Source organism: Oncorhynchus tshawytscha, linkage group LG26, assembly GCF_018296145.1.
Source record: "Oncorhynchus tshawytscha isolate Ot180627B linkage group LG26, Otsh_v2.0, whole genome shotgun sequence".
Classification (NCBI taxonomy): domain Eukaryota; kingdom Metazoa; phylum Chordata; class Actinopteri; order Salmoniformes; family Salmonidae; genus Oncorhynchus; species Oncorhynchus tshawytscha.
The window spans coordinates 21,828,559-21,850,909 of NC_056454.1; the positions used below are offsets into that span (position 1 = coordinate 21,828,559).

Here is a 22,351-nt window from a genome sequence, read left to right on the forward strand (position 1 = left end):
GCAAATGCAGGAAAGTCCTGTTTGAATGAATGCTTACAAGCCTGCTGCTGCCTACCACCGCTCAGTCAGACTGCTCTATCAAATATCAAATTATAGACTTAATTATAGTACAAGCCTTAGGTCATTAATATGGTCAAATCCGGAAACTATCATTTCGAAAACAAAACGTTTATTCTTTCAGTGAAATGCCGTTCTGTATTTTATCGGGTGGCATCCCTAAGTCTAAATATTGCTGTTACATTGTACAACCTTCAATGTTATGTCATAATTATGTTACGGTCTTTGTTAGGAAGAAATGGTCTTCACACAGTTCGCAACGAGCCAGGCGGCCCAAACTGCTGCATATACCCTGACTCTGCTTGCACAGAACGCAAGAGAAGTGACATAATTTCCCGAGTTAAAATTGCCTGCTAACATGAATTTATTTGAACTAAATATGCAGGTTTAAAAAATATATACTTCTGTATTGATTTTAAGAAAGGCATTGATGTTTATGGTTAGGTACGAATGCCAATGCGCTTGTTAAATCATCACCCATTTGGCGAAGTAGGCTGTGATTCGATGATAAATTAACAGGCACCGCATTGATTATTTGCACTACAGAACAAGCTAGTTAACCTAGTAATATCATCAACCATGTGTAGTTAACTAGGGATTATGTTAAGATTGATTGATTGTTTTTATAAGATAAGTTTAATGCTAGCTAGCACCTTACCTTGGCTCCTTGCTGCACTCGCATAACAGGTAGTCAGCCTGCCACGCAGTCTCCTCATGGAGTGCAATGTAATCGGCCATAATCGGTGTCCAAAAATGCCGATTACCGATTGTTATGAAAACTTGAAATCGGTCGACCTCTAATTCTGTCCTCCAGGCAGACTATTTGGGTGTCTCCAGGTTGTGTGTGTATAATGTGAAGTGTGTTTATTGTGTCCTACAGGCAGTCTATTTGAGCGTCTCCAGGTTGTGTGTAACAATCAGCAAGATCAGCAGGACTGGGTAGACCACCTGACCCGTCAGACCAAACACACCACTGTTCCCAGCCACAAACCCCTCACTGTCCCCTGCCACACGGTCAGTAACACAAATGCAGTGTACATAAGCATGCATGCGTACACACACACACACACACACACGCTCACACATGTACACACATATAGACTAACTAAGCTTTGTGAGAAATACACTGTATATAAATGTAACAATTAAAACTAATCTCTGTCTCTCCCTTCCCCTCTCTCCACCTCACCTCTCGCTTGCTCTTCCCCACTCCTTCCCTCATTCCCCCTCTCTCCTTCTTCTCCCTCTCTGTCCCTCTCTCCCTCCTTCCTTCCCTCCATCAGTTGCCCTCCCATCCTCTGACTCCGTCCCGTCACGCGGAGGGCCGGGCGATGACGGTGGCTCCTGCCTACCACACCCTGCCGCACCCCTCCTCCCACGGGGCTCCACACAGCACCATGATGTGGGGGCCCCTGGAGCCCCCCAACACCCCCAAGCCCTGGAGCCTCAGCTGCCTGCGTCCCTCACCCCCTCTCAGGCCCTCTGCAGCTCTCTCCTACAAGGAGGTGAGGAAGAGTGTGTGCGGATGGGGAGGGAGGATGTGTGTGTGGATATGGAGGGAGGTTGTGTGTGTGTGTGTGATGGCAATGATAGAAATGTTATGTGTTATGTGTTATGTGTATGGTGAGGTTGGGTGTCATTGCACTGGGGTGGCAGGGTAGCCTAGTGGTTAGAGTGTTGGACTAGTAACCAGAAGGTTGCAAGTTCAAACCCCCAAGCTGACAAGGTACAAATCTGTTGTTCTGCCCCTGAACAGGCAGTTAACCCACTGTTCCTAGGCTGTCATTGAAAATAAGAATTTGTTCTTAACTCACTTGCCTAGTTAAATAAAATAAAAAATAAATTGTGTTATTCATTCCTGTCCCTCACTTTCTCCTCTCTGTGTCTCTCTCTCTCTCTCTGTGTTTCTCAATCTCTCTGTGTCTCTTTCTCTCTCCGTGTGTGTCTCTCTCTCTGTCTCCAGGACCTCAGTAAAAGCCCTAAGAGTGTGAAGAAGCTTCTTCCTAAACGTAAACCAGAGCGAAAACAGTCAGATGAGGAGTTTGCCCTGAGGAAGAGTAAGTTTACTCTGTGTGTGTGTGTGTGTGTGTGTGTGTGTGTGTGTGTGTGTGTGTGTGTGTGTGTGTGTGTGTGTGTGTGTGTGTGTGTGTGTGTGTGTGTGTGTGTGTGTGAGATCTAACCCCTGCTCTCCTCTCGTCCCCAGGTACAGCTGCTCTAGAGGAAGATGCTCAGATCCTAAAGGTGATAGAAGCTTATTGTACCAGCGCCAAGACCAGACAGACCCTCAACTCCAGTAAGAACACAAACACACCTTCACACACTCATCAGGTCATGTTGCCTCTTGTCATTCTTGGATCACAGTAGTCCAATGCTCTCCTTAACCCTGCCGTTAGTACTTCTCTTTCTAACAGTTTCTCTCTCTTTTCTGTCTGTCTCTCTCTCTTCACTCCTTCAATCTTCCTTTGATGTTCGTTCCCCGTTTTCTTTATCATTCACCATTTGTTTGCTGGGGATGTTTGTTCCCCTCACTATCATTCTGTTACATTTGATTATGAATTCTCCATCGTTCATCCCTCTCCATCCACTCCTCATTGATTATGGTTTACCCTCGTCATCAACATTGCGCCCCCCTCCACACACCCATCAGCCTGGCAGGGCACTGACCTGATGCACAACCACGTGCTGGGGGACTTGGACCGGTCCTGTGTGGACTCTCCAGGCCACCGTAGCAGCGTGTCACGGCCTGACGTGACTGGCTCAGACCTGTCGGAGGACTCTGACTACGACTCTGTGTGGACGACCCACAGTTACAGGATGGGCTCAGTGTCGCGTAAGAGCTGCATCTCTCACCAGAACTAAACCCCCAAAACTACCGTCGTCGTACCTTACCGCGCGCGCTATACAGCACAGTACAGCACGCTTTTAACCTGTGGTCTACAACAAAAAGGATTTTTAAGGGTTTTATTTATTTATTTAATTAATTTAAAATATTTATTTGTATTGTCTTTTTATTTATATATATTTTTTATTTGTTGTTGTTCCTTTTTTGGATTGTCCTCTCTTTGTGTGAAAATCTCCCTGTTGCCTTGATCACTCTCCCCTGTTTTTTTTGTGCCTCCTCTCTTTCCGTAGTTATGAGGTAGCTTGTGTCGGGTAGCGTCTGTTCATTTTTCCTTGAATGTACCCCCTTCCTATGTTTAGCCCTGACGTGTTGTGTTGGGAACCCTGTGAAGGGGGGTGTGGGGTTATGACAGAGAGAGTTTGTGGAGGTTGTTTGGGGGGGGTTGCAGGTAGGGAGCGATGGGGACTCTGTGTCTGATATTCAGATGTGATTCAGGAAGGAGTGTATTCTATTGACCATATTCTCTATCTTAACTCCTGTTCCCACATGTATAACAGTAGCATGCAAATGTCATGGTGACCTTTGACATTTCCATATGACATCCAATTAATTCATTATATCTTTTTGGTATTACTATGACTGTCTTATGGCTCTTACCACTGTTTCAGTACCCCCTGCTGTATTTTACACACAGGACACAGCATGCCAAGCAAATACAGCATCATCAGTGGTATTTCTAGTATATAGGTATTAATAGGATATTGTATAGGATATGAGATGCCTGTTCTACTCTTTCTAAACAGCATGTATGGTTCATTCCCAGGGTGACGATTTCAACTCTTAGCCTCAGATTTTTCCCCATTACGAGATGCACTAAAATATTCCTTCAACAGCTAAACAAAAATAAAGATATATTCTCAAAAACCAGGGGGTTGTCTTTAGCATGCGTTCCGGACCTCACTGAGACCCGAGCGTCAGACTTGAGTGTTTAGAATTTGTATCAACAAAATCTACTGCCTACAAGCCAACATGGTAGTCTGTTTTTAGAAACCCCAATGAATTAGTCAAGGTAACCATTGGTCATACTACTCAAAGGACGACGAAATTAGAGTTCTGTGGATTAAATGAAACAGTCAAGCCTCTGTGTTCTAGGACACAAATCTGTGTTCAAAACTCAACTGTAGCGTCTTGTAGGACCAGTAAAAACTCCAGGCCCTAAGCAGAGGCTCACAGTCTTCAATGCCAGTTTCATCAAACCTGGCAGGTCCAGTCTCTGTGTCCCAAGTAGGAAACGTTTGTTTCAAACAACACCAATATCCTTTACCACATATCCTGCCTTGCTCTTCCGTGCGCTAATAGCTATTTTTGTGATTCCTCTCTCCCCGCTGTTATTGTTACAATATATGGAATATACTGGTTTGTGTTATTTATATATTTATAAAAATGATTTGTTTATGGTCCGTAAATTATTTTGTATAATGTATGTGATTTTAAAATTATTTTATTTCACTGTGTATGTAAATGTTTACAACTGATTTGGGTGAACTTAGTCTCTCTCTCTCTCTCTCTCTCTCTCTCTCTCTCTCTCTCTCTCTCTCTCTCTCTCTCTCTCTCTCTCTCTCTCTCTCTCTCTCTCTCTCTCTCTCTCTCTCTCTCTCTCTCTCTCTCTCTCTCTCTCTCTCTCTCTCTCTCTCTCTCTCTCTCTCTCTCTCTCTCTCTCTCTCTCTCTCTCTCTCTCTCTCTCTCTCTCATGAACTGGTATCACTAAAGTTTAATTTACACTGGATATTGAGCGTGGTTTGTTGGGATACATTTTTGCACAATCTCTGTGGCAGAGCATTGAAATGTGTTCAATATGAACAGTTCTGTTTCTGTACTCCCCCCCTACCGGCCTACTACCCCCAGTGTGTGTGTGTATATGACATCATACTATATGGTGTGGCCTAGTTATCATGCTTGCCATAGATATGAAATGTGCCAGTACAGTACAACTCATCCATTGTGTAAATCTACCATTTCCATGTTCAGATAGTGTCAACGGAAAGAGAAACCTAGTCTTGCGGGAGCAGCCATGTGCGGTACTTATTCATCAAGACAGGTGGACATGAACAAAAAAAGAATGGCCACGTGTCTCTTTTGTACATAGTGGATGCAAATGGAAGAAAATAAGAAGCCAAACAGTTGTTATATGAGTATTTGAGCTAAGAATAGGACTGTCCTCATGTTTTGTGTTCTGCTTTGTGACTGCGGTTTAAAATAATAAAAAATGAAAACAGAGAGGCAGGGGGACTGCGATGTCCAACTGTGTCCTCTGTGCTTTCCAATGCTGTATATGACCTGTCCCACACCTGTGATCAAAATGTCTTACCTATTGACCTACCTACAAACGGCACCTACAGAGTATTTGTTATATATATATACAGATTGATGTATATGACAAGAGTTCCCAAACGCTGTATCATTGAGTTTCGAATAAATCCGTCATTTGTTAGCTGTTGGTATTTTGGGTGTTTTGTCAGAAGCACACATTATTTCACTGTGTTGGATGTCACTGTCAACAAGGCTCCAGGCTGAACCATTGGAACAGGAAATGTGAGAACAAAAGGGTGTCTTTTCTCTCATGAATATACGCTTGATGTTACCGTGTTGTTTTTGGTCTGCAACAGAGAGCGGTGTGGTGAGGTAAAACCAATGAGGGGTGAACGGATCAGGATGATCTGGATGTAGTGTGCCTCTCTCTCTCTCTCTCTCTCTCTCTCTTTCCTCCTTCTGCTCTTCCTCTCCAACTTGGCTCCTCTGCCTCCTCGGTCGTTGTGTCTCGTGGTTCTGTGTATGCCTAACTAACCCACAGCTTCTCCACCGTCTCCTGTGTTTGTGTCCTGTCGTGTCTATTTTGCTTCCGATACCATGTAGGCGATCACAAATCAGCACCAATCAGGAACTCAATCACTTATGTGAGATAAACTGTGGGTAGACGTTGCCCTTGGCTTAAGCACAGATCTAGGATCAGGTTACAGAGCTAGGATTCCACAATTCTAACCTCAGTCATTAGGGGTTGGAAGTCCAAACTTACCTTGGATCAGCGTATCTAGCGTGTTGTGTTGTGTTTGGAACAGGGGCGATGCGGAGGGACACAGGGCTGCAAGTCATCATCCCTGGAGAGGAGAAGATCATTGTGGAGGAGACCACGAGCAACGGACAGACTGTAGTCGGAGAGAAGTAAGATCTCCACCTTCCGTCCTCCTTCTCTTCTCCCTCTTGTTCTTCCTCCTCCTCCTAATCCCTACTTCCTCTCCCACACTTCCTCCCCTCCTCTTAATTTTGGTCAGGGATGAGTATCTTGGTCACCTCTGAGAGTTTCTGTTGTCATGTGCTGGAGGAAATTCCCAAATGAAAGTGGGACGGTGTTTTCATAAGAATGCTTCTGTTTCTGAACGATTAAGGACTAGTTAGTATGTAGACTAGTGCAGTACTGTGTGCATACATAGTGTCTTCAGAAAATATTCAGACCCCTTGACTTTTTCCACATTTTGTTATGTTACAGCCTTATTCTAAATTCTTAAAAAAAAAAAATTTGACCCATAAAGACAAAGCAAAAACAGGTTTTTAGACATTTTTTCTAATTTATTAAATATAAAAAAACTAAAATCACACTTACATAAGTATTCAGACCCTTTACTCAGTACTTTGTTGAAGCACCGTTAGCAGCAATTACAGCCTTGAGTCTTCTTGGATATGATGCTACAAGCTTGGCACACCTGTATTTGGGGAGTTTCTCCCATTCTTCTCTGTAGATCCTCTCAAGCTCTGTTAGGTTGGATACGTAGCTTCTCTGCACAGCTATTTTTAGGTCTCTCCAGAGATGTTCGATCAGGTTCAAGTCCGGGCTCTGGCTGGGCCATTCAAGGACATTCAGAGACTTGTCCCGAAGCCACTCCTGCGTTGTCTTGGCTGTGTGCTTATGGTCATTGTCCTGTTGGAGGGTGAACCTTCGCCACAGTCTGAGGTCCTGAGTGCTCTGGAGCAGGTTTTCATCAAGGATTTCTCTGTACTTTGTTCCGTTCATCTTTGCCTTGATCCTGACTAGTCTCCCAGTCCCTGCTGCTGAAAAAACATCCCCACAGCATGATGCTGCCACCACCATGCTTCACCTTAGGGATGGTGCCAGGTTTCCTCCAGACGTGATGCTTGGCTTTCAGGCCAAAGAGTTAATCTTGGTTACATCAGGCCAGTGAATCTTGTTTCTCATGGTCTGAGAGTCTTTAGGTGCCTTTTAGTGAGGAGTGGCTTCTGTCTGGCCACTACGATAAAGGCCTGATTGGTGGAGAGCTGCAGAGATGGTTGTCCTTCTGGAAGGTTCTCCCATCTCCACAGAGGAACTCTAGAGCTCTGTCAGAGTGACCATCAGGTTCTTGGTCACCTCCCTGACCAAGGCCCTTCTCCCTCGATTGCTCACTTTGGCCGGGCGGCCAGCTCTAGGAAGCGTTTTGGTGGTTCCAAACTTCTTCCATTTAAGAATGATGGAGGCCACTGTGTTCTTGAACCTTCAATGCTGCAGACATTTTGTGGTACCCTTCCCCAGATCTGTGCCTCTACACAATCTTGTCTCGGAGCTCTACAGACAATTCTTTTGACCTCATGGCTTGGTATTTGCTCTGACATGCACTGTGAACTGTGGGACCTCATATAGACAGGTGTGTGCCTTTCCAAATCATGTCCAATCAATTGAATTTACCACAGGTGGACTCCAAACATGTTGTAGAAACATCTCAAGGATGATCAACGGAAACAGGATGCACCTGAGCTCAGTTTCGAGTCTCATAGCAAAAGGTCTGAATACTTATTGAAATACGGTATTTCTCTTTGAATTTTTAAAATTAATTTGACTGGTATTGTTTGTAGATTGCTATAAAAAAAAGTACATATTTGATACGTTACAGCCTTATTCTAAAATGTAACAAAATGTGGAAAAAGTCAAGGGGTCTAAATACTTTCTGAAGACCCTGTATATAGTCATGTATTTGCCTCTAGGATGGTATTAACCATGTGTGTTGTGTTGAAGGAGCCTTGAGGATGTAGTGTACGCCTTGAGGGACGAGGTACAGGAGCTCAAACAGGTGAATGTCCGCTCTGTGTCACCATCCCACTGGCTTATAACAGGCCTATGACAGCTCACGACCGCTTACGACACCTGACATTGCACTGTTATGACGGCTGAAGTAGTAAAACTACAACCGAATGCTTGTGGCATATTCAAACTGACCTTTGACCCCTCAACAGGACAATAAGAAGATGAAGAGGTCACTGGAGGAGGAGCAGAGGGCACGGAAAGATCTGGAGAAAGTGGTCAGGAGGGTCTTAAAGACTATGAACGACCCCACCTGGGACGAGACTAACTTATGAGGTGTGTGTGTGTGTGTGTGCATTTGAGATGGTGTGAGAGTGAATTGTGTGTGTGTGTGTGATGGAGAAACGTGTGTGAGTGTGAATGAGGGTTTGCTTGCGGAAACGTGGTTGTGTGTGTGTGTGTGTGTGTGTGTGTGTAACTAGGACTCTGAGCTTTCCCTGGTCAGGTCACATGGCTAGGAAAAAGTTGTGGCTCCACCAATAACAATGAGGAACGTCTGTGGATCTCTCCCTAAACCAACATGGACCTGGAGTCTTCCCTCTTTCCCTCCCTCCGTCTCTGTTTACAAATGATACTCAGCAAAGCATTACAGCTCTAATGGTACTGTACAAAACAACTCCTCATTCACCTCTTCTCTACTGTTATTTAATTACTATGAAATCTATCAATTTTAATGTCTTATATTTCCATTGTCTTGTGGTATTCTGTGTAAGGACTTGTAGCGGCCTGCCTTGTGGTTGGGCCTTGTGTTGTCATTGATCGGTGGGTCAGCGGGGATTTGTAAAGAAATGGACTGGATGGTGTTGGTACTGACTGGTATTGGTACTGACTGGTATTGGTACCTTCAGGCATTGGTACTGAATGGTATTGGTATTGGTACTGACTGATATTGATATTGGTACTGACTGATATTGATATTGGTATTGGTACTGACTGGTATTGATATTGGTATTGGTACTGACTGGTATTGATATTGGTATTGGTACTGACTGGTATTGATATTGATATTTGTACTGACTGGTATTGATATTGGTATTGGTACTGACTGGTATTGGTACCTTCAGGCATTGGTACTGAATGGTATTGGTATTGGTACTGACTGATATTGATATTGGTACTGACTGATATTGATATTGGTATTGGTACTGACTGATATTGATATTGGTATTGGTACTGACTTGTATTGATATTGGTATTGGTACTGACTGGTATTGATATTGATATTTGTACTGACTGGTATTGATATTGGTATTGGTACTGACTGGTATTGATATTGGTACTGGCTGGTATTGATATTGGTACTGACTGGTATTGATATTGGTACTGACTGGTATTGGTATTGATACCGGCTGGTATTGATATTGGTATTGGTACCGACTGGTATTGATATTGGTACTGGCTGGTATTGATATTGGTATTGGTACTGACTGGTATTGATATTGGTATTGGTACTGACTGGTATTGATATTGGTATTGGTACTGACTGGTATTGATATTGATATTTGTACTGACTGGTATTGATATTGGTATTGGTACTGACTGGTATTGATATTGGTACTGGCTGGTATTGATATTGGTACTGACTGGTATTGATATTGGTACTGGCTGGTATTGATATTGATATTGGTACTGATTGGTATTGATATTGGTACTGACTGGTATTGATATTGGTACTGACTGGTATTGATATTGGACTGACTGGTATTGATATTGGACTGACTGGTATTGATATTGGTATTGGTACTGACTGCTATTGATATTGATATTTGTGCTGACTGGTATTGATATTGGTACTGACTGGTATTGATATTGGTACTGACTGGTATTGGTATTGATACCGGCTGGTATTGATATTGGTATTGGTACCGACTGGTATTGATATTGATATTGATACTGACTGGTATTGATATTGATACTGACTGGTATTGATATTGGTATTGGTACTGACTGCTATTGATATTGATACTGACTGGTATTGATATTGATACCGGCTGGTATTGATATTGGTACTGACTGTTATTGATATTGGTACTGACTGTTATTGATATTGATACTGACTGGTATTGATATTGGTATTGGTACTGACTGGTATTGATATTGATACTGACTGGTATTGATATTGATATTGGTACTGACTGTTATTGATATTGATACTGACTGGTATTGATATTGATACTGACTGGTATTGATATTGGTACTGACTGTTATTGATATTGCTATTTGTATTGGTACTGACTGATATTGATATTGGTACTGGCAGGTATTGATATTGGGACTGCCTGGTATTGATATTGGTATTGGTACCGACTGGTATTGGTACTGACTGGTATTGATATTGATATTGGCTGGTATTGATGTTGGTACTTGCTGGTATTGATATTGGTATTGGTACTGACCGGTATTGGTACTGACTGGTATTGATATTGATATTGGTATTTATACTGTCTGGTATTGATATTGGTACTGACTGGTATTGATATTGATATTTATACTTGCTGGTATTGATATTGGTATTGGTACTGACTGGTATTGGTACTGACTGGTATTGATATTGATATTGGTATTTATACTGTCTGGTATTGATATTGGTACTGACTGGTATTGATATTGATATTTATACTGGCTGGTATTGATTTTGGTACTGACTGGTATTGATACCGACTGGTATTGATATTGATACCGGCTGGTATTGATATTGGTACTGACTGGTATTGATATTGATACCGACTGGTATTTATATTGATACCGGCTGGTATTGATATTGGTATTTATACTGGCTGATATTGATATTGGTACTGATTGGTATTGATATTGGTACTGACTGGTATTGATATTGGTACTGTCTGGTATTGATATTGGTACTGTCTGGTATTGATATTGGTACTGACTGGTATTCATATTGGTATTAATACTGGCTGGTATTGGTACTGACTGGTACTGGTACGCTTTGATGTAAATATTAACATTGCTAAGGTATGAAATAAAATGTGTTTTCAGCGACTCCAAACCTCGTCCTTGTACTGCAGAAAGACTGATGATGACGATAATGATGAATTGAATTTACGTAGCGCTTTTCCAGGTGCTCAAAGCACTTTACATTCACACCACATCTACCACCATTTTGCAACACCCACCTAGGTGATGCCACGCTAGCCGCTCTGCGGCAGAAAGCTCACTGTACATCCGCTACTATCCGTGTGTGTACTGTATCTCTAACTAGTGTCAGTGGCTCATAGCCTCTCTGTCACCCAGCTTATCAGGAGTCACCAAGCAGGTAATGAACCAGGGTGATGCTTCAGGACCACATGTAGTATGCATGCATCCCAAGTGGCACTCTGGGCTCTAGTCAAAAGTAGTGCACTATAAAAGGAATAGGGTGCCATTAGAGATGTAATCTTCTCTGAGAAACACAAACTAACATGTCTGAGTACAGGCTGGGTGCTAGGGGCCTCTAGGAGATCTGATCATGTGGTGTAGGGGGGCTGTAGTCTGCCTGGTTGAAAGGTAAGAATGACATTTGAAAGGGGAGATCAGGACATGACATTCTACAGGTATTTATGAGGCAACGTGATATGAAGGCTTGGGAGCATGATAACAACAACCATGATGGTGATCCAAAGGAAGGGAGGTTGGTTCTCTCTCACACACACACACACACACACACACACTGGCAACAATTTAAACAGGGAAGCATGGGGTGATGAAGATATCTTCTCCTTTCTCTCACTCCTTTGGCAAGTAAGTTGTGTGCGTGTGATTATATCCCACCTTATCGATGTGACAAGCCTATCAAAGACCTTTGACCTTTCTGACTCTCCTGCTTTGGTTTCAAAAGGAAAAGACTCTAATTCTGCTGGTGTCGCCTCAAAGGCTCAAATGTCATCCTTTATCAACGTACCGCCATCACCTTGTTCCCTGATTGGTACTGGATAAAGTCACACTTTGTCTTCTGTTGAACTATACCTGCATAAATACAAGGGAACATAAAACCTAGATGTTTCCTCTGTAACACCCAGATCTAACACTCAGATTGATGCTAGCCAGGACAGGTTTACTTTCTATTCTACACTGAGCAAAAATATAAACGCAAACGGAAAACATTTCAAAGAGTTACAGTTCATATAAGGAAATCAGTCAATTGAAATGAATGAGGCCCTAATCTATGGATTTCACATGATTAGGAATACAGATATGCATCTGTTGATGACAGATACCATAAAAAAGGGTCAGGGCGTAGATCAGAAAACCGGTCGGTATCTGGTGTGACCACCATTTGCCTACAGCAGCACAACACATCTCCTTCGCATAGAGTTGATCGGGCTGTTGATTGTGGCCTTTGGAATACTGTCCGTCTCCTCTTCAATGGCTGTGTGAAGTTGCTGGATATTGGCGGGAACTGGAACACGCTGTCGTACACGTCGATCCATAACATCCCAAACATGCTCAATAGGTGATATGTCTGAGTATGCAGGTCATGGAAGAACTAAGACATTTTCAGCTTCCAGGAATTCTGTAAAGATCCTTGCGACATGGGGCCGTGGATTATCATTCTGAAACATGAGGTGATGGCGGTGGATGAATGGCACGACAATGGACCTCAGGATCTCGTCAAGGTATCTCTGTGCGTTCAGATTGTTGTCAATGAAATGCAATTGTGTTCGTTGTACGTAGCTTATACCTGCCTGCCCATACCATAACCCACCTGCCACCATGTGGCACTCTGTTCACAACATTGACATCAACAACCCACTCGCCGCCATACACACTGTCTTCCATCTGCCCGGTACCGTTGTAACCGGGATTCATCCGTGAAGAGCACACTTCTCTAGTGTTCCATCGATGGTGAGCATTTGCCCACTGACGTCGATTACGATGTCTAACTGCAGTCAGGTCAAGACTGGTGAGGACGACCAGCACGCAGATGAGCTTCCCTGAGACGGTTTCTGACAGTTTGTGCAGAAATTCTTTGGTTGTGCAAACCCATAGTTCTATCAGCTGTTCGGGTGAAGAATCCCACAGGTGAAGAACCCGGATGTGGAGGTCCTGGGCTGGTGGTCTGCGTTTGTGAGGCTGGTTGGATGTACTGCCAAATTCTCTAAAACGACATTGGAGGCAGTTTATGGTAGAGAAAGGAACATTAAATTATCTGGCAGCAACTCTGGTGGACGTTCCTGCAGTCAGCATGCCAATTGCACGCTCCCTCAAAACTTGATACATCTGTGGCATTGTATTCTGTGACAAAATTTGCACATTTTAAAGTGGCCTTTTATTGTCCCAGCACAAGGTGCACCTGTGTAATGATGATGATGATGCTGTTTAATCAGCTTCTTGATATGCCACACCTGTCAGGTGGATGAATTATCTTGGCAAAGGAGAAATGCTCACTAGCAGGGATGTAAACAAATTTGTGCACACAATTTGAGAGAAATAAGCTTTGTGTGCATATGAAGAATTTCGGGAATCTTTTATTTTAGCTCACTTTACATGTTGAATTTATATTTTTGTTCAGTGTATTTACAGTTTACACATTGGAAGAAACTGTGAAGAAGTAATTGTCTTAGTCCCATTGTTCATCTTTGACCTGGCACAGTCCTCTCTCTCTCTCCTTTCTTTCTCACTCTCTTTCTTTTTCTCCGTTCTTTCTCTCTCTGTCTCCCTCTGCTTTCTTAGAGAGAAAGTGACATCACTGACAGGGCCACAATGTGCCCTTGACTATTGTAGAGTTCCGTTAAAGCATCAAGATGTCTCTCGCTTTCGTCTTCTTTCTTTCTTTTTCTCTATTTTCAAAGCTGTAAATCAATCAGCTGTGGGAACACACACACTTTCCTCTCCTCTCTGTCTATTCAACGGCCAGCGATCATTTAGAGTTGACATGTATTGTGAAGAACTGAGCTGCTCTTTCTTATTCTCTCCTCCTTTCTCTTTCAACTGTCTGTCATTCATGTCCAGGCCAATATACACACACCAAAAAGAAGAAAGCAAAGAAACGGAAGGATAAATTGATGGATGGAAGGATAAGCGAAAGACACTATCCTTCCCTTTAAAGGTTTGTTATTGTACAGGAGACTGTCTTCTCTTCCCAGTCATTTCTACTCTGTGTTTTTTAGTCTGAAAGCCCATCCACGAGCTCCCTTTGTCAAGGAAAGCAATAAGGCCCCATTGAATGGCTCTGAATGGGGCCTGCCATCCTTAGAGGCCGCGGCCAGTCCACTTCTATTCTTTAGCCTCCTATCTAATTGGAGCTGAAATGAAATGGAGGTTTCTTTATGAAAATAGCCTTTGTTTGGCCTGCAGCGCTGGTAATTCATAAACAATAAGCTGGGAGGCCATTGTGGGGATAATAATACATGCAGTCTGCTGGAGACGCAGCGAAGGCAGCAGAACGCTGGTGGAGAGTATATAAGGATAGGAAGAGAAGAAGAGCAATGGGAAAGAGATGGCAGAGAAATTCTAGGAGTGACATGAAATATGGGGAAAGGAGTGACAGGTGAAGATGGGGACAGAGAGAGGGATGGGCAGTGAGTGAGTGCCTCTGGGCAGACATTGGCTCAGTCAGGAGTTGAGAGGAGAGAGGACTGAAAGATTTGTGGGGAATGCAGTAGGATAATGGTGCAGTACTAGATGATATAAAGTGTGGAGCAGAGAGGGGAAATAGGGAAGACGGTGTGCGGCTGGATTAGAGGAGGAGGGTGGAGGAGTCGGCATAAGAGAAGGACAGATTTGACTCAGAAAGCTCAATGGATTACAGATTTGTGAGCTGGTGGTTTGTCACTACTTGCTGGCAGTTACATTCTCTGTCTGCTTCTCTATGCCATTTCTCTCTCTCCAGCTCAACTTTAGGGCAGAGTAAGCTCTGTGGCTGAGTGTAGTCAGAGCAAACTGAGAGGGCAAAAGGGAGAGGCAGTAGAGCTGGTGAGGTGCTTGTAACTGGACCTGTTTCTCCTTGCTTTGGAATGTGACTCTCTCAATTCAAGAAGCTTCAATGACTCAATCACTGATGGGATACTTCTCTCCCTAAGAACATCAGGTGGAATTAAATCTGACAAAGACTCTTTGATTGAAATGGGAGTGAAGCAATGGGAGCGGAGCATCCAAATTCTCCAGGTATGTCTCTTTTCCCCCCATGGTATTTAGTGTTCCCTGCACCTGTGGATGTACTTTCAGTTTATTAGACCTGCGTACTTTAGTTACAGAGAATGATCACTCTACCTTTTCTCTGGATGCAGAGAGGAGAAGTCTTTTTGAAAGTGTTGTGCAGCTGAAAGAAATAGAGCGACACCCGTGACTTTACCTTTCATTACTGGAGGAGAGGAGAGGAACATATTGCGGTCCAGAATAAAGAGTCTCTAAGGGTTCTACCTGTAAATGACATGTGACATCTGAGTGTGTCTTTAAACAGCTAGTGTGTGTGTGTGATGAAGTTAGATCAAACTCTCTTATCTGCATTTGTACATGTCACGTCCTAATGGTTATGATTAGGACTTGAGGGTGCACTGATCCTCGATTTGTATCTGAAGCCATTCATGTAGTAACACTGATATCTTGGCACTAGATGGCAGTGTTGGTCAATAAATTAAATCCATAGGATTCAATATAAAACCTTCCCCGAGTGTAGAATGAGTGTTGTAAATTCAACCACTAGGTGGCAATCAAACCACACAAACGTCCTGTTGGTGACTCCTTGCTACATAGCGTGTGTGTTTATTTGAACGCAGCTGACTGCTTAGTAGCAGTCAGTAGGAATGGTTGGCAGGTTTGAAAATGTGTGTTTGTGCCTAGAAGCATGTGTGCGTGACAGCGGTCAGTAGAAGTGGTTGGCACAGGGAGGCTGGTAATCAGGTACTGGGCAAACAGGGTGGCAGCAGTCCGAGACGTTTGTGGGAGATTATCCCAAAATGATCCCTAGAATTATCCCCAGAATAACAGCCGGAGAGAGAGGCCTTATCCATGGATGGGATGGAGGGAAGGGGGGGGAGAGGGAAAGTCAGATGGAGGGGTGCGTTTGTGTGTGTGTGTGTGTGTGTGTGTGTGTGTGTGTGTAATGAGTCTGGCAGTGTTGGTACATTGGAGTAATGAACCATGTTAATCCAAACCAAACAGCAATTAGCAGCAGATTTGACTAACACTGGAGATACAGTTAGACTCTCATAAAGGGACAGAGCACCGAAGCTACCTGTGTGTGTGTTTGGTTGTGCCTGTTTTGTGTGTGTTGAATATAATATGTGCGCCACAAACACTGACCTGTTTACTGAACACTTACAGAACACTTATCATGGAGTTGTTATATTCCACTTATTCCTCCAAGAAGGCCTCCAACACACACACCACAGGAGGCTGGTGAGGGGAGGACGGCTCATAATAATGTCTGGAACGGCACAAATGGAATGGCGTCAAACACCTGGGAACCATCTATTTGGTCATTTTGATACCATTCCACCTATTCCGCTCCAGCCATTACCACAAGCCCATCCTCCCCAATTAAGGTGCCACCAACCTCCTGTGACACATCCACACACTAGCTGAGAATACTAAATGTGTTCTCTATTCATGTCATAAATGTATCTCCAACAGTGTAAGCTGTAGTTACCGGGTTACGGTGTGTGTATGTGTGTATTCATCTCTTCTGTGTGCGGTTGAGTGCATGCTGTCCATGTGAACCCCAGTGTGGGATAATTTGGGTACTTGTACCCCTATGGTTCTACCACCCCCACCCTCTTCCACACACACCCCACCTTTTAGTACACACAGTCCCATTTTCATGCCTGCAAAATCCTCCTAACAACTATGTTTGCAGCACAATTAGAGTGGGGGGGGGGGGTGTAGTAGAGGGAGAGAGGAGAAAACAGTGGAGGGGAAGAATGACAAACCTGTGAGAAGTGTATTATAATTAGAGACAGAAAAAGATTGTCTAGAGAGAGTGGGGTAGTGATGGATGGAGACAGAGGGAGGGAGAAAGGGAGGGAGGGCGCAGAGGGTTAAGTGGACCTTTCTGGGTGCTGTGACTTCCTGCAGGTCCTTCCTCTTTCCTGGCCTGCTCTTCGTAAGGGGAGTGAGGTTGGGAGGGAGGGATGGCTGGAGAGAGGGATGTAGGGAAGGAGAGGCTAAACTGCCTGGGTCAAAGTGAGAGAGGAGACGAGGATAGTTCACCTAAAACCCCTGGCTTACTGAGCACAATGGAGGTAAGACACCAGATACACACACACTGCAGCAGGGTTATGGCAATGTCCCAGCGGGCTATGAACTTCCCTGAAGCCGTTGCCATGGAGATGCCGTGAGTCGCTGACCCCCACAGCACCTCGTTTCCCGCCGTTGGCTCATTGAAAGACTTGATTGACAGGTGTCCAAATGTCAGACACACAGACAGACTGGGGTTCAGCCAATATATTCTACACATACACTTACTAGGTGTGTGTGTGTGTGTGTACGCATGTTTAAAAGGCTCATACCTTATTGTGAACCATTTTGCTGCATGGAAGTCAGTGAGGCAGTGACGTTACATTACTATAATTACAGTCATACAACATAGTGGAGACCCCTGCACCTACACACAGGAACATTCCGTTTTATATGAATTAGACTAATAGAGTAGGGAAGGGCAGCAGAATAGAATTTAATTTAGCCCTACGTTCCAATTCCAACTAGAGTTGACCCAGTACCTTATTGTACCTGGATGGACAGTATTAATCTTGCGAGGTATTGGCAGTGGCACAAAAGACCGGCCTTTTTGTTTGTGTGTGTGTTCCTTTGTGTCACCCCCCCATTCTCTTTTACCATCCTCACCCTTCTCTCTTATCTCCATTAGTGCCAAACCCCTCCATGTCCTATTGACAGGACACACAGAGGTGTGTGTGTTATCAGGGGTGACGTGAGTGAGATCTGCTGAGTTAGTGATCCGGGACGATAATATTGTTAGCCTGTGTGCGTGCACAGTTTACTAAAGTGCTAACTCCTCTTTTTCCCCCAAGATTTTGTATGTAGATATTTTTCATAGAAAACATTATTTACAATAAATATGACATTGAAATTTACTGTACATAAATGGCTCCTCTTGAACACCCACTCCTTGCCATCATTACGGCCAGCTAACGCCAGCCATTCAGAAGAAACAGACCCTGCAATTTGCGTTGACATTTGAATGATAGTCAGGTTGTGTTTGTCAGGGTTGTTTGTATTCTCAGTGGATGTAGCAAATATGTGTTAAGAGTGGCTGGAGAGACAGTGGGTGTGGATCTCAGTCTCTGCCTCTCAATTCAACTCAAAGGGCCTTATTGGCATGGGAAACATGTTAACATTGCCAAAGCAAGTGAAGTAGATCAAATAAATCAACAGTGAATAGTAAACATTACGCTCAAAAGGTTTCAAAATAGAGACATTTCAAATATTATGGCTATGTACAGTGTTGTAACACAAAAGGGAAAATAAATGCAGATAAGAGTTTGTATTCACAATGGTGTTTGTGCTTCACTGGTTGACCTTTTCTTGTGGCAACAGGTCACATCTTGCTGCTGTGATGGCACACTGTGGTATTTCACCTAATAGATAGTTTATCAAATTCTTTGGGTCTGTATAATCTGAAATGTGTCATGAATTTGGCAGGAGGTTAGGAAGTGCAGCTCAGTTTCCATCTCATTTTGTGGAAGTGTGCATCATAGCCTGTCTTCTCATGAGAGACAGTTCTGCCTACGGCGGCATCTCTCAATAGCAAAGCTATTCTCACAGTCCGTACATAGTCGAAGTGTTCCTTCATTTAGGGTCAGTCACAGTGGTAGGTATTCTGCCACTGTGTACTCTCTGTTTAGGACCAAATAGTATTCCATTTTTTGGTTAATTCTGTCCAACATGTCAAGTACTGTGAATGTGGGGGGGGGGTGTAACAACCCATGCAAAGTATAATAGTGAAAAAGTAACAGTGAGAACGACAACAGACAACTAAATTACTGTCATAAGACTCAGGGTTTATTTGGTAAACACACAGTAAAGGGGGGCAGGAAAAGGGGCTGAGCTGGACCCAAGGAAAGAAACATATCCAAAAACACCCCTAAGCTAGCTTACTTCAATACAGCTAACTAACCAAAAATACAGCGGGTGGTCCGCCCAGTTCCAACTAGGGTATTTAGACAGTGTTCCTACGGGTAGTGTATGCCCATGGGCAACTTGTCTTCCTACCCCCTTTTCCCACCATCAAACAAACAGTCAATCACCGTAACAAAACAATACTCACAGAATTCCAGACAAATGTGACATGTATGAACAAAAACCAAAAGAGAGCTCAATCCAAAGATAGCAATAGCGAGAGCGACACAGAGAGATCGAGCTACACAGAAAACAACTGACTGGGTTTTTAAACCAAGGGAAAGGGAATGTGATAGGGTAAGGGAAAAGGAGCAGGTGTCTTCTGATTGATGACTGATTGGTGACTGATGATTGCCACCTGTGAGGGGAGAAGGAGAGAAAAGAAACACACAGGATACACACAGACACAGGATACCTGTATCCGTAACACTCCCACCCTTAAAAGAGCAACCCTAGGGGGGGATTGCGACCACAGTATTTACAAAACATACCAAAAATCATCATATTTACAAAAACAAACAACAAGACAAAGCATCTGCTAACACATTTTCACAACCCTTTTTGGCTGATCTCCAAATTCTAATTGTGTACAATCTGCGCCCAACGCATAAGGCGCTGGTTCTGGTTGTACATCCGGTGGAGAAACACTAAGGGGTTATGGTCAGTATATACGGCCACTGGTAGGGCACTGGAACCAATATATACCTCAAAGTATTGCAGAGCCAACAACAAAGCTAGAGCTTCTATTTGATGGTCGCATAGTTTGTCTGACATTTGTTAAACTTCCCATAAAAATAACAAACAGGATGATCCACTCCACTCTTGTCCTGCTGCAGTAGAACAGCACCAGCACCTCTGGCACTAGCATCTACCTCAAGTTTGAACGGTTGTTCAAAATCTGGAGCAGCAAGTACAGGTGTACTACATAAGAGTGCTTTCGCTGATTCAAAAGCTCTCTTACAATCAGGGGACCACACAAATGATCTAGCCGGACTGAGCAAATTGGTCATCCTTAAAAAGCAGCTTAGCTCTCGTCTGGTGGTAGGTGCGGGGATTGTAATTATAGCCATGACCTTGGCATCAACAGGGCGCACCTGTCCATGGCCGACCTCTTTGCCGACATAGGTAACAGTAGCCTTCCCAAACTCGCACTTTGCCAAGTTCAGGGTTAGAGAAGCAGCTGCCAAACGTCCACATACTACCCTTAGAGAGTCAACATGATCTGACCACTCAGATTAATAAATCACTAGATCATCAAGGTCTGCACTACAATTGGGAACGCCAGCTAATACGGATAATACGGCGTGAACCGGAAAGTGGCTGGTGCATTCCGCATCCCAAAAGCCATAACAGAGTATTGTAGGAAGTTGTCTGGGGTCACAAAGGCAGAAATCTCAGAAGCACGTGAGGTTAAGGGAACCTGCCAGGAACCTTTTAGGAGGTCCAACTTAGTTACATACTTGGCAGCACCAATAGTGTCGATACAGTCGTCCAGTCTGGGTAACGGGAACGAATCTGGCATTGTGACAGAATTTACCTTTCGATAATCCGTACATAACCTGGACGTACCATCAGGTTTAGGAACCAGAATGCAAGGAGAACTCCAAGGGCCTGAACTTGGCGTAGCCAGGGCATTCGCCAATAAATATCTCAACTCATCCCTCATTATCTTCCTCTTAGAAGCATTGACACGATATGGGTGTTGCTTGATAGGGGCAGCATTTCCAACATTAATGTCATGTTCCAACACGTTTGTGCGAGTAGGAACGTCATTAAAGAGGCGTGGAAAACGGTGTAGTAGCCTCACAATATCGTCGGCCTGTCCGTCCGTTAAATGAACCAGACCTGACTGGAGAGACAGCAGCATTTCTGAGTTGGGCGATCTAACACACTGCTGCTGAGTATTGCGCAACTCTAATCCATCTCCATCAACATCATCAATAGGACAGCCCACTATCATAGCAGCAGAAGCAGAGGAGACAGCAGTGCCTTCCGCTGTTTTTGAACTATCTACCTGGGTGATAAGTCGGGTGTGGTATGCTTTCAACTTGTTAATGTGGCACACACTAGATTGGTGTTTTCGATCAGGAGTTTGAAGCACATAATCAGTTTCACTTAATTTATTTTCAATGAAATAAGGACCAGAGAAAAGAGCTGACAGTGAAGATCCTGGAACAAGCCATTAACACCAATACTTGGTCACCTGGCTGTAGTGGATGAGAAACAGCCTGTTTATCATAGTGTCTTTTCATACTCCTCTGTGATGAAGACAGAGCTTCCTTTGCGAGAGCACAGGCTTGGTGTAGGCGCTCACGAAAGCGACTGATGTAGTCCAACACATTCTCATCTCCCGCACACAACTCTTGGGACAAAAACTGTTCTATAAATCCTCTTGGGGCTAGGGGGCAGAATTTTCACTTTTGGATAAATAGCTTGCCCAATTTCAACTTCCTGCTACTCATGCCAAGAATATAAGATATGCATATTATTCATAGATTTGGATAGAAAACACTCTGAAGTTTCTAAAACTGTTTAAATCATGTCTGTGAGTATAACAGAACTTATGTAGCAGGCAAAACCCCGAGGACTAACTGTTCAGAATTATTATTCTTTTTTGCCTCTCTCTGTTCCCTGACTTGTTATTGCCAAAGGATATTTCTTAGGAACTTGTTTTCAGTTCCTACCGCTTCCACTAGATGTCACCAGTCTTTGGAATTTGGTTGAGGTTATTCCTTTGTGCAATGAAGAAGTAGGCCAACTAGGAACTGCGTACACTTTTGTGAGTTGCGCAAGACGTGAAAAGTGGCGATGGTTTGTTTTCATTCCTGTATTGAACACAGATTGCCCCATCTACAATTTGATCAATTATTAACATTTAAAAATACCTAAAGTTGTTTGAAATATTTTGGCAAAGTTTATAGGCAACTTTTGAAATATTTTGTAGTGACGCTGCGTTTTTTGTAAGCTGTTTTTTTCTAGATCAAACGCGCTTTATAAATGGACATTTTGGATATATATGGACGGAATTAATCGAACAAAAGGACCAATTGTGATGTTTATGGGACATATTGGAGTGCCAACAAAAGAAGCTCGTCAAAGGTAATGCATGTTTTAGATTTTATTTCAGCGTTTTGTGTAGCGCCTGCAGGGTTGAAATATGCTAACTCCTTTGTTTACTGCTGGTGCAGATGGTGCAGGCTATCAGATAATAGCTTCTTATGCTTTCACTGAAAAGCATTTTTAAAATCTGA

The 22,351-nt window shown here is 43.5% G+C and overlaps 1 protein-coding gene across 3 annotated transcripts in view; it reads left to right on the forward strand.

The window, feature by feature from the left end:
* Positions 1-11,027, forward strand: part of arhgef7a (Rho guanine nucleotide exchange factor (GEF) 7a) — a 38,636-nt gene extending 27,609 nt beyond the window's left edge. Inside the window, exons 15-22 of one of the 3 annotated variants that reach the window (XM_042306431.1) lie at positions 938-1,071; positions 1,341-1,562; positions 2,021-2,114; positions 2,261-2,350; positions 2,705-2,887; positions 6,016-6,118; positions 7,962-8,016; positions 8,180-11,027. In XM_042306431.1, the coding sequence (XP_042162365.1) occupies positions 938-1,071; positions 1,341-1,562; positions 2,021-2,114; positions 2,261-2,350; positions 2,705-2,887; positions 6,016-6,118; positions 7,962-8,016; positions 8,180-8,302 (1,004 nt within the window). In that variant the 3' untranslated portion in view covers positions 8,303-11,027. Of the gene's footprint in view, positions 1-937; positions 1,072-1,340; positions 1,563-2,020; positions 2,115-2,260; positions 2,351-2,704; positions 4,512-6,015; positions 6,119-7,961; positions 8,017-8,179 lie in introns of those variants that run through there. The other 2 variants (XM_042306428.1, XM_042306430.1) reach the window with 2 other exon arrangements.
* The last annotated feature ends 11,324 nt before the right edge of the window (positions 11,028-22,351 follow it).